This window comes from Megalops cyprinoides, chromosome 9, assembly GCF_013368585.1.
Source record: "Megalops cyprinoides isolate fMegCyp1 chromosome 9, fMegCyp1.pri, whole genome shotgun sequence".
Classification (NCBI taxonomy): Eukaryota; Metazoa; Chordata; class Actinopteri; order Elopiformes; family Megalopidae; genus Megalops; species Megalops cyprinoides.
In genome coordinates this window covers 7,063,468-7,080,680 of record NC_050591.1, presented here as the reverse complement: position 1 = coordinate 7,080,680, position 17,213 = coordinate 7,063,468, and the positions used below count along the sequence as shown (strand labels likewise).

At 40.2% G+C, this 17,213-nt stretch overlaps 1 protein-coding gene across 2 annotated transcripts in view; it reads left to right on the top strand.

Moving 5' to 3' along the window:
• Positions 1-9,882: 9,882 nt before the first annotated feature.
• ankrd13b (ankyrin repeat domain 13B) overlaps positions 9,883-17,213 on the top strand; it is a 44,201-nt gene continuing 36,870 nt past the window's right edge. For both annotated transcript variants that reach the window (XM_036536735.1, XM_036536737.1), the window contains exon 1: positions 9,883-10,296. In XM_036536735.1, the coding sequence (XP_036392628.1) occupies positions 10,189-10,296 (108 nt within the window). In that variant the 5' untranslated portion in view covers positions 9,883-10,188. The remainder of the gene's footprint in view (positions 10,297-17,213) is intronic.

The window sequence follows — 17,213 nt, the reverse complement described above, 5'->3', positions numbered from 1 at the left end:
TCTGAGGCAATCAGTCAGCAGATTTGCAGTTGATTGAAACTAAGCCAATCTTCATTTTTATATTTGTGCATTATGTATGGTAGCATTTCATCACTAGGTCCCTGTAGACCATATTAGCACAGTAGTTCTGGGGGAAACACTGTATATATGTGTAACATTTTTTACATATTATTCTTGTGGTTTTTCAGTTATTATTATTCACCATTATTATTTCCTCTGGAAATAGTGCACTGTAAAGCGCTCTTATGGTAAAGGACGCTACACCAAATAAAAGTTGGTTCTTCTAATGACATCGTCTCACTCTCATTCAGTTGCTGACAGTGCCATGATAAAGTATTTGCTGCCTTATATTTACTATTTTTCATATTTCCATATTCCAATATTCCATATTTCATTTTCTCCATTTTGCATATTTTGATACTGAATTTGATAAGATCTTTTTATCGGTTCTAGTGGTATGTAAAAGGAATCAGAGAGGAAAAAAAGACTCAATTTTTCATGCAAGTTTGGTTCTTCATTTTATTTGTTTGGTAGATAGAAGATAATCAAATGTGCAAGCTTCAGAAACGGAAAAAGTTGCCACCTCCCCAATTTAAATCAAACCATTTAAGAGGATGATTAGGGGGTTCACCGAACCACAGTCACAGCTATAATTTCCAAATGGAGAAAGTTTGGGACAGTGGTCACACATAACCCAGGAAGTCACACACAACCCAAGAACAACATAGGGGAAACTCCAGGCCTCTCTTGCCTCAGCTAAAATCAGCTTTCATCATACCAACGGTCAAGCATGGTGGTGGTAGTGTGATGGTTTTGGGATACTTTGCTGCCTCAGAACTTGGACGACTTGCATTTTTGAAAAAACCATGAATTCTGCCCTGTATTGGGAGAATTGTAAATGAGAATGTCAGGCCATCTCTGTGTGAGCTGAAGCAGAAGCATGGCTAGGTCATGCAGTGAGACAATGATCCAAAACCCACAAGCCAGTCTGCATCAGAATGGCTGAAAAGCAACAAATAGAAGGTATTAGAATGGCCTAGTCAAAATCCAGTAGCAATCAGTTTGTGTTTGAAAACCCACAAATATCTCTGATTTAAAGCAGTTCTTCACGTAAGAGTTGGTAAAATTCCTCTACCATGCTGTGAGACATTGAACAACTACAGGAGGCGTTTGGTTGCTATCATTGCAGCTAAACGCAGTACAACCAGTTATTGAGTGTAAAGGGGGCATTACTTTTTCACACAGGGGCAATGTGTGCTTTGTTTATTAAATTAATAAGTATTAAAATTTTATGTTTTGTTTGCTCTGATTCCTTTTATATAGTATCTGGTTCTGACTAAAGATCTGATAACATGCAGTGTCAAAAATATGCAAAAACAAAATATGAATGGGAGCAAATACTTTTTCACTGGATTGTAATAATGCCTTCACTGTCTATTGAGTAATAAGAGGCTAAAAATGATTTTTATATCTTTTGACTTTGATCTGTATTGTTTCAGTGTGTCTGTAATTTTTTCCTACATTTGCTGAATATGAACCGTTAAGGAAATATCTCATTAGTTTATTTTTGACCTGCTTTCTCCCAGCTGACTCAACAGAAACATAGCATTCAATTAAATAGTTATAGCTGGGGGATTTTTGGTAAAGAAGTCTGAGGGATGGCAATGAGTTTGAACAAAGAGTCCAGAAGAAAAGATGTGTGAGCTCATGGGTCACCATCCTGCTCATCACAGCAGAAAACACCACATCTCTTTTAACTGAACTGAAGATAATTCACCATGTCCACCATGTTCAACAGAATGGAAAGCTCCATCAATGGCATTAAAGCTAAAGTAATGAAAATTAAACCAGGAAGAATCAAATGGAATAAAAAACTGAATAGGATGACAAGAAGATCATGGGTCAAAGGAGATCTACACTTAACGTGTACCTACAAGATCAATCCTGACTTCTCAATAAGATTGCTGTGGAGAGGTAAGGAATTTGACCAAATCAAGAGGGCTCTTATAGTAAAGGATGTCAAATATGCCTTACTGTTGCTATCTAAACTTTGCATCACACATTTAGAGCAGACCCATGATTTCAACAGCTCAGCAGTGGCCAACGCCTTCTTGAAGTCAATCAGTGTCATACTACTGCACAGACCTGGACACACAACGAGGAAGAATACGGAAAGAAAGTGGGAAACTGTTTTGCCGAGCAGAAGTGAGAGACAGCAAAGTGAATGGCGCGAAAATTGAATTATACAACATCAGTCAGTCTGGCAGTGTAATCTTGTTTAACAGTGTAATCTTTCACTCAGCCAGGGACCTCAAAGACATGTAATTTTATTGTTTTTTACAAGAGGACTTTCTTCTTATCCAAGAGATCATTGAGAAGTTTAAGTTAAAATACCACTTTCATCAACTATTTAGATGGCAATATTTGTAAGAGTACTGACTGTCAGAGAAAAAGTATTAAGAATGTTTGAGTAACTTCATGTTGATTTGTATGCTGATTTAAACTGTACCCCCTCTGCCTATGGCAGAGATAGCCTGGCACTGGATGCAGCTTTTCAGGGCTTGCTGCCATTGTTGCTACGGCAGCAGGTCCACTTGAGGCATCCCAGCTGCCTCTGCGAAGCCCTGGCCCAAGCGGAGGAGATAGAGGCTGCTGTACTAGAGTGGGTGGTTCCCATGACAACCTGCCATGCAGCACAGGAACTGGATGAAGAGACCGAGGAAGAGACAGCTCCGGTTCAAGCCATCGGCCGTGGTCAGGGCCACAGCTGTACAGGGCACTGGAGCAGAGACTGCCGGAGGAAACCCGCAGTGGCAGAAACACCAACGCAGCTGGAAAAAGACCAAGGGATTGATGCAAACGGGAGATCATCAACTCACACGGATACCCGCGCCAAGTGAGAGTGGGACACAGACTGCAGCTTTCACATATCCTGCATCATCCATATGCCTTTCAACACCTCAGTGGATACAGACTACCTCTGAGTAAGACATGGACAAACATCAGGTACATCAGCTTGGAGTTCAGGGAGGCTAGAAGTAGAGACTGTGACCAGGCAAACTACTGTTAAGGAGGGCCATCATATTCTAATGCTGCAGCCTGGACCCTGCAGTATCCAGCTGCAGTTTTAATACGCGCATACTCATACTGGAGTTAGACACCCTCTCCACCCAGGGGGCTGTTATAGACTCTGCTTCGCTGATCACTGTGTCTGGCAGCATGCTTTCAAAATCTGCTTCACACAGAAGAGGCACACCAGGCCTGCATAGAGTAACAGGGCTAAATCAAAGTGTGGCAGTGAGGGGCTCACAGCCAGGGAGCTGCAGCTCCATGCCATCAAAGAGGGAGACTGCATCCAAACCAGTGCGGACGCAGGACCCAGGACCAGTAGCAGGGCCACAGCAACTTGCAGTTCCCCGGTCTCTCCAAAGTGAAGTACTCTGCTTTGTTCACAGCCTGGCGGGCTCCAGTCGCTTTAGCTTTAAATACCTCCACTACACCAGATAGAGGAGAACTTTCACTGGGGATGCTGTAGACGCAATGTAGTGAGGTGTCCCCCTGCATGGTCCAGAGCCCTGCTGCAGCAGCAAATGGCACAGGAGGTGATAGACATGCCAGCCCCTTTCATGGCTAGCAAATAAGGTAATCACTGTGTCCACATGGCCATGGCATGGTATCCCTAACCAAGAAGTTATGACCAAGCTGGATTCCATCATGGTCAGCATGTTTGGCATCTCAGGGGAGCTTTACAACAACCAGGGAAGTCCAGGGTCTTGGATCTCTAGGAGGGGCATCAAACTCACTATGATAGCCTCCAACCTCTTCAACCTTCACCTCAGCCACAGAGGAGGCCACTGCACTCTAGGCTTAGCATGTGGGATCTGAAGCAGAAGTCCTGTGTTTATACATGGTCCACAAGGTCATCTGTATTAGCTAAGAGGCGTCCAGTTTTCACCACCATGTTTGTGTACATGAAGACTAGAAAAACCGGCAGATCTGCAGATCTGCTAATTTTTCCCGTGGGACATAGGTAATGTGGTTCAGAAGCCAGAAGTCTTTTATTTTATATGGACAGTTATTACAAAGATACACAGTTTGTCATGTTGATATTAGAATGTAGATCATTATCTATTTGCTATGTTGTAATCCTTTGCAACTGTTTCTTGAATCATGGACTATGCAATGGGAGGGGTGAGCTGCATGGTGTAAGTGGAAATTAGCAAAGATTAAAAATGTAATTCCAAAAAAACAAAAAAAAACCTAGATGAAACACTGACTGAATACAGAATACAGAACCTACATGAAATGTTTTAGTGTTGTTTTTCGATATACCAAATTAAAATGGGTCAAATTCAATTCCTATTATTGACTATGCTAATTAATGGGAGACGTGAGAGGAGTCATGAGTGGATATCCTGTCAAATACATGTCACATGTGCCAATTTTATGCAAAGAGGTCCAGTGTGCTCAGACCTCATTTGCATTACACATAAATACTTTAGATCGATTGTCTTATGGCAGCCTTTTTATTTGATTCAGAAAAATGACTTAATTCTAGATTCAACTAAATGAAACGCCAACCAGCAATATGGGCTGAATAGGCCATCCTCATCATTAGACATCATGGGCTGCACAGAAGAAATCAATCATGCTATCACCAGAAGGGAACCAACTCAATTCTGGTATTTCAACAGCACCTATCCATGTAGCATGTGTGGTGGAGTGGCATGTATGCTGGGATGTTCTTCAACAAGTAGAAAGTTGCGACAAGGGTATGTTTGTGGCTCACTTCGTTAAGGTGCTTGTTGGTTATGGCACTTGCTCTGATAACAGGCAGAGGTCTACAGCTCAGACCCAGGTCTGAGTTTGAGCTGTGTCATTGTCAAACAATGACTGGGAGTCCACAACAATGGAACACAACTGTCCTCGTTCAGCCAGGGTAATGTGGACTGTATTGGCCAGGGTGCCCTTGTCACACTGCTCAACAGCACCCTCTAGTGAGTGATCAGGTGCCCGTGGGTTGCTTAGATGCACTTCAGCAGTTCTTTTCATCAGATGTATTTTTAGGACCATTTAAATACTGCACTCAGCTTTAACACCCATCCACACCCCCGAACCAATGGCCACACCCATTCAACGTAAGTGCTAAGAAACTTGCAGCTGTCACTTCTCACATTTTGCAATAAACCAAAAAGTGCTTCACATGTAGCCACTTATGTTCTTATGTCATGTTTTCCTAATATGCTCATTTTTCAAAATAGAAGAAAAGTGTGGTGCTTGCCCCACTAAATAGAATGCTGCCACAGAATTCATAAAATGTGAGGGGACAGATGATTTTCTTCTAACATGGACATTAACAAGAAATTGAGAAGTTATCAACAATAATTTCACTGGCCTGCACTACTTTGGCTGAATGCAACACATTTTACATTTACATCTCCTGGTTTGGCAGATGGTTGTATCCTTGTAATGTAAAGGTTTAAAATTACAGAATACGGTGGATAAGGCATGTGGAATATGGGATGCTCTTTTGGTTAGACTCTTTTTTTCTGTCAACAGTCTAATTTCTAATTAATAGTCTGAAAATCAAGCCTATGACATCCTCAAATTTTCATTTATATTTGTTTTTTCTTTATTCATTTTCATTTTATAATTTTGTAATTGAATCCTCAAGATATGAAGTTCATCCATGTATATATAATGTAGTCCACATAAGGTGTTAACATGTTGTTTGAACTTATGAATATCCAGGAGCCATGGGGGGTTGGGGGGGACTGGGTGGAGATACTGTACTACCTACTGAAGAATCACACAGTGCATAGAGTGAAAACCTGATCGTTTTAGTACAACTTTCGTTGTAGAAAATAAATCCAGCAATACCTAGTAACAGACGTCTACATGCCCTTCACAAATGAACTATTTCACTCTTGCTTGTGGGTGGCATTTTAATGACACCCACACCTGATCGATCGGTCCATCCTCACAGCCACCCCTGCCATGCTGCCTCAGGTGAGAGAGGCTTCTCCTGCTTCAAGCGTATCAAAACCAGTCTGAGATCAGCAGTATCATGGGAGCAGCTGACAGAACTGCTGCAGATTTCCATTGATCACCAAATCTATATATAAATCTAAAGAAATTCTTATCTATATATAGATATAAATCTGTATTTGCACATAGATCATTTTAACAGTTAGCAGCAGAAGCATCAAGGTTGAACTGTTAGGGCCTGAACTGTTGAAATATATGTATCCATCAAAATTTTCTCAAGTTAAGGCCCTAACAGTTTAACTTGTTATTTCTGCTGCTAACAGGTAAAAGAATTCCTCCCCTAGTTTATGCTAGAGTATGTTGTTTTTTAAAGCCCAATTTAAACATTATTTTAAATTGGGCTTTAAAATTTAAAAAGGCATTAAACAAACCAATAATCATTACATTCCTATTATAACCTAATAACAAAATGAAATTTTATTTTTTAATCACAGCTCAATGTTTTCTTTGTTGTTGTGGTGAATATTGGAAAATAGAGAAAAGTCTAAACACAGACTATGGTGCATTATTGAAAGGATATGCATTGCAAAAAAAACTGGCACAGTTAAGTGTGGGTTGGGTGGAAATAAAAGGGGTGTAGGGTGGCCCCATCCTTGACTTTTGCCCAGGGCCCCAGAATCAATAAAACCGCCCCTGTGAATGTGTGCCATTTACTGGCAGGATTGACTGTTCTCTGTTCATTAAAATCAGTTACTGCTGCATTTCTTAGCACTTCACAGAAGCCCCCAAACCATCCATCTGAGGAACATTGCAGAATGTATTTTGGCTGCTGGTTTACAATTGTGTCTGTAATATTGAGTAGATTTGTTTTTTGTGTAAATTTATAAAACAAACTTTCCACTATGGTGTAATGATTTACATTTGCATTGCCTGAGTCTCTATTAGACTTGTGAAATGCAGTGCAGTTTCAATGCCTGTATTACTACAAATTCTGCTATGTAATATCAATACATTGCCATATAATATTTGTTTTGGTACCTAAAAAGGCCTATGGTAACAAGGATAATTCATGGATAATTTCAGTCACTGTGTATTACAAAGCCATTTCCAGTAACCTGGAAAATACTTCTCAGGTTTTGTCTCAGGCTTTGCAGCCTATTCTCTTTCAAACAGAAAATAGGTTTAGCACATTGCATGCTGACAATAATACAGACTACGTTATGTTTCTCTTTATATATAATCATACAAGTTTTCCATAATAATGCTTTAGACCCACTATAGGCCTGATCAAACAACACTGCAGTAGTAAAATAAAGGCCGTACAAAATGATTGATCATTTTGTGTATGGATATACAGTACCTTATATACACATTAATACCTCAGATTAAATTAATGAAGGAAATCAGAAATAAAAATAATATAAAATAAATAATACAATTATATGTAATGCCAATAAACACATTTAAAACATATCTAAACATTCATAAACAAAGAAATAAGAAATAAAAGCAGAATATTCTGCTTCTAGTATTTTATATTTATTCATTTATTTTTACATTTTTCTATATTTTTGGCCTAGTCTTCTGCTGATGTCTGTATTTAAGATCCCTGTTTCAGATACACAGCTCCCTTTGCTAACATGCAAATTAACAGGTGTTAATCAACACTTGGGTGGGTATGCTATTGGTATAACAGGCCAGTCAGCCAAATGTGTTTGACTGACTGGTATTTGAATAAGGAGGGAAAAATGTTGCTAAGGCACTCAAAAAGCACAGCTGCTGACAACGAGCAGCACTTTTTCCTCTGAAACCATTCTGACATAGAATGCCACTGCTGCTACATGCTGAGAAGGACAGATGATATCCCAAAGAGGACACTTTAAACTTATATCTCCTTTTTTGCCCTATGATCCTTTACGAATGTTTCATTCACTTTTTGTCATGGAAGAATCCACCTGCTCACGTTCAGGATTTAGACACCCTTGTTTCAAGTCTGGGCTTAAGACTTACCTGTTCAGCCCCTCCTTTGCTGAGGGATGTGGATTGGGGGACTGACACAAGCCATCGAGTCTCTGGTAGACTGAGCTGTCAGTGCTGTCTCTGTATCACGGCATGTCAGCTCTGTGTTTAGCTTTTCCAGCTGTGATCTGGCAGTGACAGCCTCAGGCCTGCCCTCATGACTGTGCCAGCCCTCTGCCTCCCACCCCCTCAGTTATGCTGCCATTGCCTTATTGTGTTAGGGTTCACCTTCCTGTTGGGGTTCCATAGTAGTTTTCTCTACAGCTGCTCACCCCCTCTTGCCTCCCCTCCTCTTATTAGTCTCTCCTTCTAAAACTCTCTGTACCTGCTACTAATGATGACTGTCTCCTGTCCCTGTCCAGTTCCAGAGAACCTGATGGAGCTTCACCTACAAGACTTGATTGGGCAGCAGAACACAGCTCCCCTGGTCCAGGTGCTTCACCTTCTCCCCCTCCTGACTGTACCTATGTCCTTAACCCAGCCAGACCCAGCCACTTCCTTGACAGTGCTGCCTTAGGCTTGCTCTTGGGGTTCCGGCCCAGGATATCTGTGAAAACCATTCTGCAACAGAGGACCTTTTTAAAATGTGCTGTACAAATTAAATTGAATTGACTCAAGTTTACTGAACTGGGGAATGCACAGCTCTTCAGCTGTACAAGAGTTAGCTCAGAGGCTAATTTGCATCTTCACTGCCTGAGCAGGACATAAAAACAACATTACGATGCAAATACACATGTCACATACTGTACAATTAGCATAATCAGAAAAAAACACTTAAAAGGCTAGTGCAAATTTTTACATTAGTAGACATTGTGTTTGATCACATAATTCAAAACAACATGACAGCACTTCCATCATAGAAAATACCCAGAGAAAAAAAATCATTTTGCATGACAGAATGGCCTTTTGCCATGATCTCAAATTTGATTTGAAAACCCTAAGCTCTAACTGAGAATACACATGTTTGAAACTCTGTGGTCCTATCTCATATTATACAGTCACCAATAGTCCTTATTTTGTCAGAGGAGAGTGATATTAACTGTGGATGAAGAGGGGAAGCCAGACCATGAGATATTCTATGCATTAAACAAACATATACAACTGTCAAAAGTCAGTAAATCATGCTTTGATCATGTCATGGTGGGGTTTATTTGTAAGCTTTTTGTCCAATACTTTCAGGGTTTTCTTGTATAAACCGTCTGAGTGTGGTTTTCCCTGTTTGAGACCAGCTCGTACACTTTGAGGAATGTGATCAAATCATATAATACAAATAAAGCAGCATCAGCAACAATTGATTTCTAAATTCTTGGCTTACATTTGATTATACTGTATATGAAAAATAATGTCTGACTGTGCTCTATTCAACGTTTTTCAATATTCATGAACCTGCTGTGGCTATTCTACTAAAATGAGTACGCTAGCTGCTAGCTGTTAATTTCATCACGGGACAGGAGACTCAATCGAGCATTGCACTCCTGTCGTCTGTCACCACCCACTTGGCTCTGTTCATGTGCATTTAGTCAAAAGATAAGAAACACGGGGAAATGGAAGGTTAAATGAATGAAACAATTAATAGATACATAAATAAATATACACTATGATTTACTTCCCAATTTATGTACACATTTATAAATCAATTAATTCATTTATTCGCAATTGAATAGTCAACATATTACCACATGCATTTATGTATTTATTCATTAATTCTTTGAACTGAAGAAGACGAAAAAAAATGGCATACAAATAGGGGTTTCCTCGCTCAACAAAAAGAGGATGTACAAAGTGGAACCTGGCAACCCTGCGACCAAGTGAGCGCGCGCGAGAGAGAGAGAAAGAGAGAAGGAGAACAGAAGCGGAGTGATAGGGATAGGAGAGAGAAATGTGGAATGACAAGAAGGACAGAAAAGGAAACTACTCGGCTATGTTAGATTTTTAAAATAATATTTTACAGGAATCATAGCGCTCCATTAAAAATACTAATAATTCTTATCACTTCATGTTCATTTATCGATTATATTATTTTATTATGCGAGAGTCATGTTCGGGAGGCACACTATGCGGTTGCCACGATAGGAATACGCTATAATATTAACAATAAACTAGGGACAGTCGTTAGTAAAGGTGATCGTTGATAAACAAAAAAAGGCGAGAAGGAACAGAACAGCGAACTATGCAGCGAGGATGATTTCTGCAAGGAAAACTCCGGAAAAGAGTCGCTACCCTCTTCACTACCTGGTCTGGCACAACAAGCACCGTCAGCTGGAGAGAGAGCTTTCAGCTACAGAACAGGTGAGGGCGGCTTCGGCGCCTTGTGCATGCCTGCTAGGCTGAGTCGGGGGAGGGCCGTGGATAACGGAATAGGGCTGGGTTTTGCGGACCGAAGGGAGCAACATGCGCCGATGTCGGAAGTGGGATTGCCCGCGGGAACACTGGAAGCGCCGCTGTATCGAAGGGAAAATGAGACCGGAGTTGTAATAACACACGGGCTGGGAAGCATTCAAAATACAACGGTTTTACGCATACACGAGAATACAAAATATGCATATTATTAAATAATAATAATTCGGTAACATTTTCATTGTTTGCGGAACCTTTTCTTTGATATATTATGAATGGGTGATGCTTCCATTAAATTTTTAAAACACAGCTGTTAGTGGATTTTCCAGATTAATGGAAGTGATGTCACAATATTTTGGAATACATCTCAACAGCATCGCTGCCGAACAGATTAAATTATGTTCATTAATAGATGTATTATCAATGTCTCAAATCTAAGTAATCCGTTGTAGAGCCGAGGTGTAGATATTTGTCATTTCACTGCGGTTAAGTTACAGTGCAACTGTGGGTGTCAGCGCTGCGGTTATACGTTGTGTTGTGTTTAACAGACCTATTTTTTCTGTCGAATAAAAATGAAGACGGATGCGATACACTGCACAACGACATGTGGAGGGTTAAAGGTATTTAGGTACTTCCTTGTTCCATTTCTTTCCGAAGCACTTGAATATGGAGGCAGACAAGACACCACTGATTAATTAGAACATTGAATAATATGCGAAAATACAGCACTGATCAGAATTGCAAATATGCTTTTAATGTGTATTACTGAGTGTGTAGTACTAACATAAAGAAGTGTAATTGATTTGTGGAGAAAGAGCTGGAGAGTTACACCAATAAAAGAAATGAATGGGCAGCAGGTATACAATCAAATAAGAGGAAAATACATGTAGATAGGCCAAGACAGAGAGGCGAGACAGGGAGAGTGTGAGACAGGGTGAGAAAGAAACAGACATTTCTTTGTATTACTTTCTAAGACAGAATACTGTTTGTAAAACCAATGAGAACACCCTTTGCAAGCTCATTGCTCCCCTCAACGGTGTTATAAGTTGTACTTTCAAGAGCACACACACATGTGCACACATAAGGTCAACATAAAGCTGCCATACACAGACATATTTACGATATACTGGACACTACCAAAAAGGCTTGGGTAGAAAAAACAACACAAAATACATCCATTCAGATTATAATGAGAAAAAAAGGCAAATGTTATTGACAGATCAAATGATCAAAGAGCAAGCTATACTGTGTAGTGTAGACAGTTCCCATTTTGAATGGATTTGATGCAGGCCTACTGGAAAATCATGCAACGGCAACAATACCATGTTAACAGAGGTGCTTCTGTCCCATTATATTCCACTACCACATTAGCCCTCAAGGCTCAACACCATTCTGCAGCATCAATGCTGAGTATTGCTGTAGCTCCAGTAGTGAGCAAATTCTTCTGATATCACTGTGTTTGCATACAGTGGAGAAAGGATTGGCAATGGGAGTTTGATTCCCTGTATGAATAAGAGCTGTGCATGTTCCATTACAGGTGTACTTTCAAATATTGTGATAAAGGTGTGGCTTGAAGTCTTTCATGAAGACAGACACAAGCGTACACGCATGCAGGCACACAGCAAGGCACACAACGACACAAACAAAACAAACTCTCCAGGTGCGCTATGCCCTGTCTTTCTCTTGGGCACAGCGTGCTGTTCTGCACCCTTTGTGTCTGCACTGTGATGCTGGGTGATAATTCAGTCACAGCCTGTTGATTATTACTAAATAAAGTGCCCCCAGTTTATCTGATTTATTGGGCTTGGACAGATAAATCACTGCTGCATACTGTCAGATAGAGCTGGGCTCCGAGACAGAGGTGTGTCTGTGTGTGTGTGTGTGTGAGTGTGTGTGAGTGAGTGTTAAATATAAATGTGTGAATGAGGTGGTTGTTTCCTTCAGGGATGGAGGGTGTGTATGTACGTGTTTAGGGTGAGGAGTGGATCTGCATGAATATGACTAATCCTTCTCCACTGCTTCCATGCTTCCTGGGTTGATAGTCTTTAAAAGAGGGAAAAAAGGGAGAGGGGGATGTGTGGGGATAAGACTGTGTCCCCCCTGAGGAAAAACAGTGGTACTACACCTGCAGAGAAAATGCATTGTGGTTGTGGTTGTGGTTGAGTGTCAACAGGAGAGCAAAGAGACAAGGGGAAAAATTTGGCTGTGGAAGGAAAGAAAAAAGAGAGAAAGAAAGGAGAGGAGAGAGCAAAAAGGGAAGAGTGACATTGAGGAAACCTGTGCAACTTGGCTGTGTGATAAATCAGAAGCCTTTGTAGAACAAACCAACAACAATGGAGGGAGGAACAGAGAGACATCCTCAGTGAATGAAGAGAACAAGAATATGGACCTCAGCCATGAGGAACAGAGGTAGCAGGAAATTGAATTTCCCTTGTAAAATGTACACACAGACAATTCTCACAAGATTCTTATAAAAATGCCACATTTTCACCTGCAAAGTGACAGAAGCAATCCACTAAATCATAGAAATTTACAATACACCCTTGCTTTCTATGCTGTGGTCATGATCCACAGTAGAGTGCCATGTTAAGTTAATTCAGCAGTCCCTGGCCATGTGACTGTATGGCAGGGTTGAGAGGAGTGAAGAAAGACAAGCAGAACCTTTGTGACTGACATGTCTTGCCTCATCCTTCCGTTTCTTCCTCCCATCTCTCCTCTGCCATTCCTCACGCAACCTCCTTTTGTTTCCCGCAGACTGCCAGTCTATCGCTATCTCAATCTCTCGCTGCTCCCCTTCCTCATCTGTCCAATCGGACTTTTTCTCACTCAGTCACCACCCCGCTCCGGGGTACTCCCTCTCTCGTTTTGCTGTCTTCTCTTCATCCTCTGCTCTCTCTCTCTGTGCAGCAAAATACACTAACTGTAGCAGCACACTGTCAGTAGGGACACAGTGGGGGTGGGGAAACTTAGTTATCTCTGTGTGAGAAAAACAGAGGTAGTGCAGACTGAAAATCTATTTCTGACATTTTTTCCATAAAACATCACTTCTATGTGCAAGCTGAATACGTATGTAAATGGAATGTAGTGGACCAAGTCAGGTCTATTCAGATAGCACAGTTCTAATAGTTAACCAGTTAACAGAAAAAGTTCTACAATCATCAGAGTGAAACAGCAACATATGTATGTACATATTTATATTTTATATTTATTCCTTATCAGCTCTGTCTGCTTTGACAGTTTCCCCCCCAGTTATGTCTAAATGCAGATACTGCAGACTGTTATATATTAATGGAAAACAGTCACACGTGTGGGTTTCCCTGACTAGCACTAAGGTGAATCATAAAAGGACATTATGGAATTACAGTTAAAATGTTACATCTGGCCATGTGTGGTCTTAAACTTTTGGAGGGTGAATTACAGTTTGTAATTTGATGCAACCAAGTATAACTTGAGAGTGAGCTGTTGTAGATTTTCAAGATGATTGGTCATTTGAAGTAATGTTAAATGAACAGCTTTAACAAAGTAAACAATGTTCATGTTGCAGTGCACTCTGGATATTGTGGCTAGCACTGTCATTGTAATTGAGCTTGCAGGCTTTCATGACTAAGATTGCATTAAGATTCCCTGATAGGGGAGTCTCCACCAGATACATTTCACTTTTTTTCTGATTTGAAAAAAGGATGGAACTGTGTTATATATTGGCTGGACTTACTGAGGCTCAGAAAGCCTTCACCTCATCAGTTCCTTCATTAACTGAACCTGGAAATCAGATGCTGAAAATGTGTAAGGCAACAAGACAAGGAAACTTCTGAGGGCTGTTGAAATGAGATTTCCAAGAAATCAGACATCACAACATGGGTGGCTGTTGTTGTTATGCTGAAGGTGTGAGAAGACAATCCCCTTCAGGAAATTCACGCAAGCACCTCAGCTCTTAATTTGACCTGTGTACTGACTTGACTTTCCAGAACACACTGCTTGGATACCTACCTTGATACTGTAGCCATGTTCGTCTACATACTGAAAGAGAAGGTCTCACAGACATCAATATCTGTTTGTTTCTGTCAATACAGATATTGTTTTATAACCCAAAACAAGCAAATAGATTATACTTACTCAGACTTACCAAGTATGTATTTGGTTTCACGAGTAGGTGACAGAGAACAAATACTCCACACATATGTGTCTGCCTGACAAAGTGGGCGAAGTGTGGGTTATATGGACATTTGCATATGCTTATTTATACAGTTAAATAATACACAAACTCATGGTTGAAAAGTATTGTTTCTTTAATTGTCTGCTTTGTATTAATGCAGTCAGTCTGCAAAAGAGGAGCTAAACTAGAAAGGAAGGTTTGAGGACAAACAATAAGTTGGTATGAAAAAGCATGGCATGGCAGTAGCTAGTGGTAATAAGCTTTGCTCGAGAGACAGTCTGTATTGATTTTGCATTTGTTAATTGGAAAATTGTTTAGTCCAAAGGGAGGCTAACTCTGTTTAAGCCTCTCAGTGGCTGCATTCTATGTGAGGCTGTGGGATAGTCAGTGTCTTGGTCATAGCCTGTATGTTGGGCATTTGAGGGTTATTGCCCTCATGTCTGTTTTTTTTGTTCTTGAAAATAGTATCTTCTTAACCAAGGCATTTATATAGCTACTTGGGTAACTATAGCAACATAATTATCTTATGTTATGCTGTTATAGGTTGTGTAATTACCTAACCAACTTGTTAAACCTCTAAGTTTCTTTAAGTTACATGCTTCATCATAGACCTACAGTATATCGTTTGGTTTAGCTATCCTATTATCCTGTGAGCAAAATTGTCAATTACCCCATTTGTAACTAGTGACTGACAGCTTGCTTTACCTCTGCCATAATTTGTACCTCGCAATTGCTAATGATAGGTAATTCATTTCTGCTTGCTCTTGTGCTCTGTTTACTGAAGTTACAGACTTTCTTTGAAGACATGATTTTAAGTTAAAACAACAAGTAGGATACCAATATGTATCCCCCCCCACAAAGGAAGTATGCTATTGATGTCACTCAGTGGCCCTGATTGGGAAAAAGCCAGTGTTGCAGCAGTGTTTGATAGAATTGTAATCGTCATGAAATGAACGATCAGAAACAATTAAAAATAAAGTACTGTAGTTATAATGCCTGCCAGACAGGGTGAAGTTACTAGTGAAAACTGATAGCAGGATATTTCTGCCTCCACATAAGGCCTGGGCTTGTAAGATTGTGGTATTGCTGCTACATTTTGCTGCTGGAGACCAGGGCTTGGTTCCCAGCTGCAGTGGTTAAGCTCACCACAATGTGTACCTTTATTTTCACAGGGTTGTTGACCTCACTGAATATTATATTCATGTCTTGTAAATGTATTAATTTAGATGTTATTATTATGAAAAATGTGTTTGAATTTGCAGGGGCCCACTTGGAAGATCTTTGTACCCACCCCCAGAGGTTAAAGGCCTACACTTTGACAACCGCTGGTCTAAAGGCCATATTCAAGGATCAGCAGTGTATAGCTCTGATCTTATTTAATGGATCTGTCTTCTGATGCAGAAGTTGTCTACCTTTAATTCTTAGGCAATGTTTACACTGCGTCTTTTTGGTATCTTTGAAGATTCTGTGTAACTAGCTACTACTAGCTTAAGAAGAGGCAGGCTGTGCCTGGGCTAAGAGGTGTGAGCCAGCACCTCAGCGGTGTTAGTAATTTAACACTGATGCTGGGCCTTCTTACTGTGGAACATTAACTTCTAACATTCTACATATTGTTTAGTTATACAAGCTCATTTTGCTACACGTCTCCTTATTGTTATTGAGCTACATTAACATTACCTGTATGAGCTTCATTTTGAAGCTAACTTAGATGACAAATGTAATTCAGCACGCAAACATGTTAAGCTAGCATGCTGCCTGTGTTGTGTGAGGTTAACCTAGTGTGATGTTCCTCTAGGAATCACATTGATGGAATAAAAGCTGTGTATTGAGGATTTGAATTCAAAACAAGCAGCTAACTTGAAAAAAGTTATGGGGATCACTATACATGCTTCATTGACTACAGTTGTGTAACTGTGTGTAATATCTCTGGGTCTCTGGTGGGGTGGTGCAGGTGATATTTGAGAGATTTGTGGCTGCTACAGGAATCAATCAATAGCCACAATTCTTTCATCTTGCCAGTCAGTTCAGTTAGCTTGTTTTGTGGCCACCCGGACAGCAAACAACATGTCAGGCCAATACTGCTGTACATTTGCACAGTTGCAAGTGGATGTTGGCTTAAGCTCAATTGAGGTCACATCGTCAGAGTCAGAATTCCACCATTGACGAAATATCAGATAAATGGTGGCACAGTCAGACACACATTTAGCAAAACTGAAACCATGGCCAGTCATTGCAAGGCCACAGGCCATTAGCCACTGCCTCTTTCTGTGTGGCATTCAGAGAGAATGACCTTTATCAGAGGTGACTAAACTTTAAACCTCATCACTATCATTTAAAATACATTATCTGAATTAGTGAATGTGTAAATGTCTCGATGTACTTAAATGTTTCCATGCATTACAATTGCTTACTTAAATCATCTGCTTAACCTTGTCAACAAAAGAAAAAATCAATGACCATATAATGGTGATAAAGTATGAATAAAACATTGTTATATAAATACATTGGCAAAAATGTTAAAGCATTTACAATAAAAGTTTTACAGATTAGGCTTTGGGAAAGCATCACCAAAATGCTCAGGAATGATTAGGAAACAGTGCCTTGTGATTTGTGATCCATTGATGTGGTAATGCCTGCCATTATCTTAAGAGTAAACAGCAATATGATGATCAGTGTCTACTTTATTTAAAATCACTTCCTGATAGTGTTATGTCCA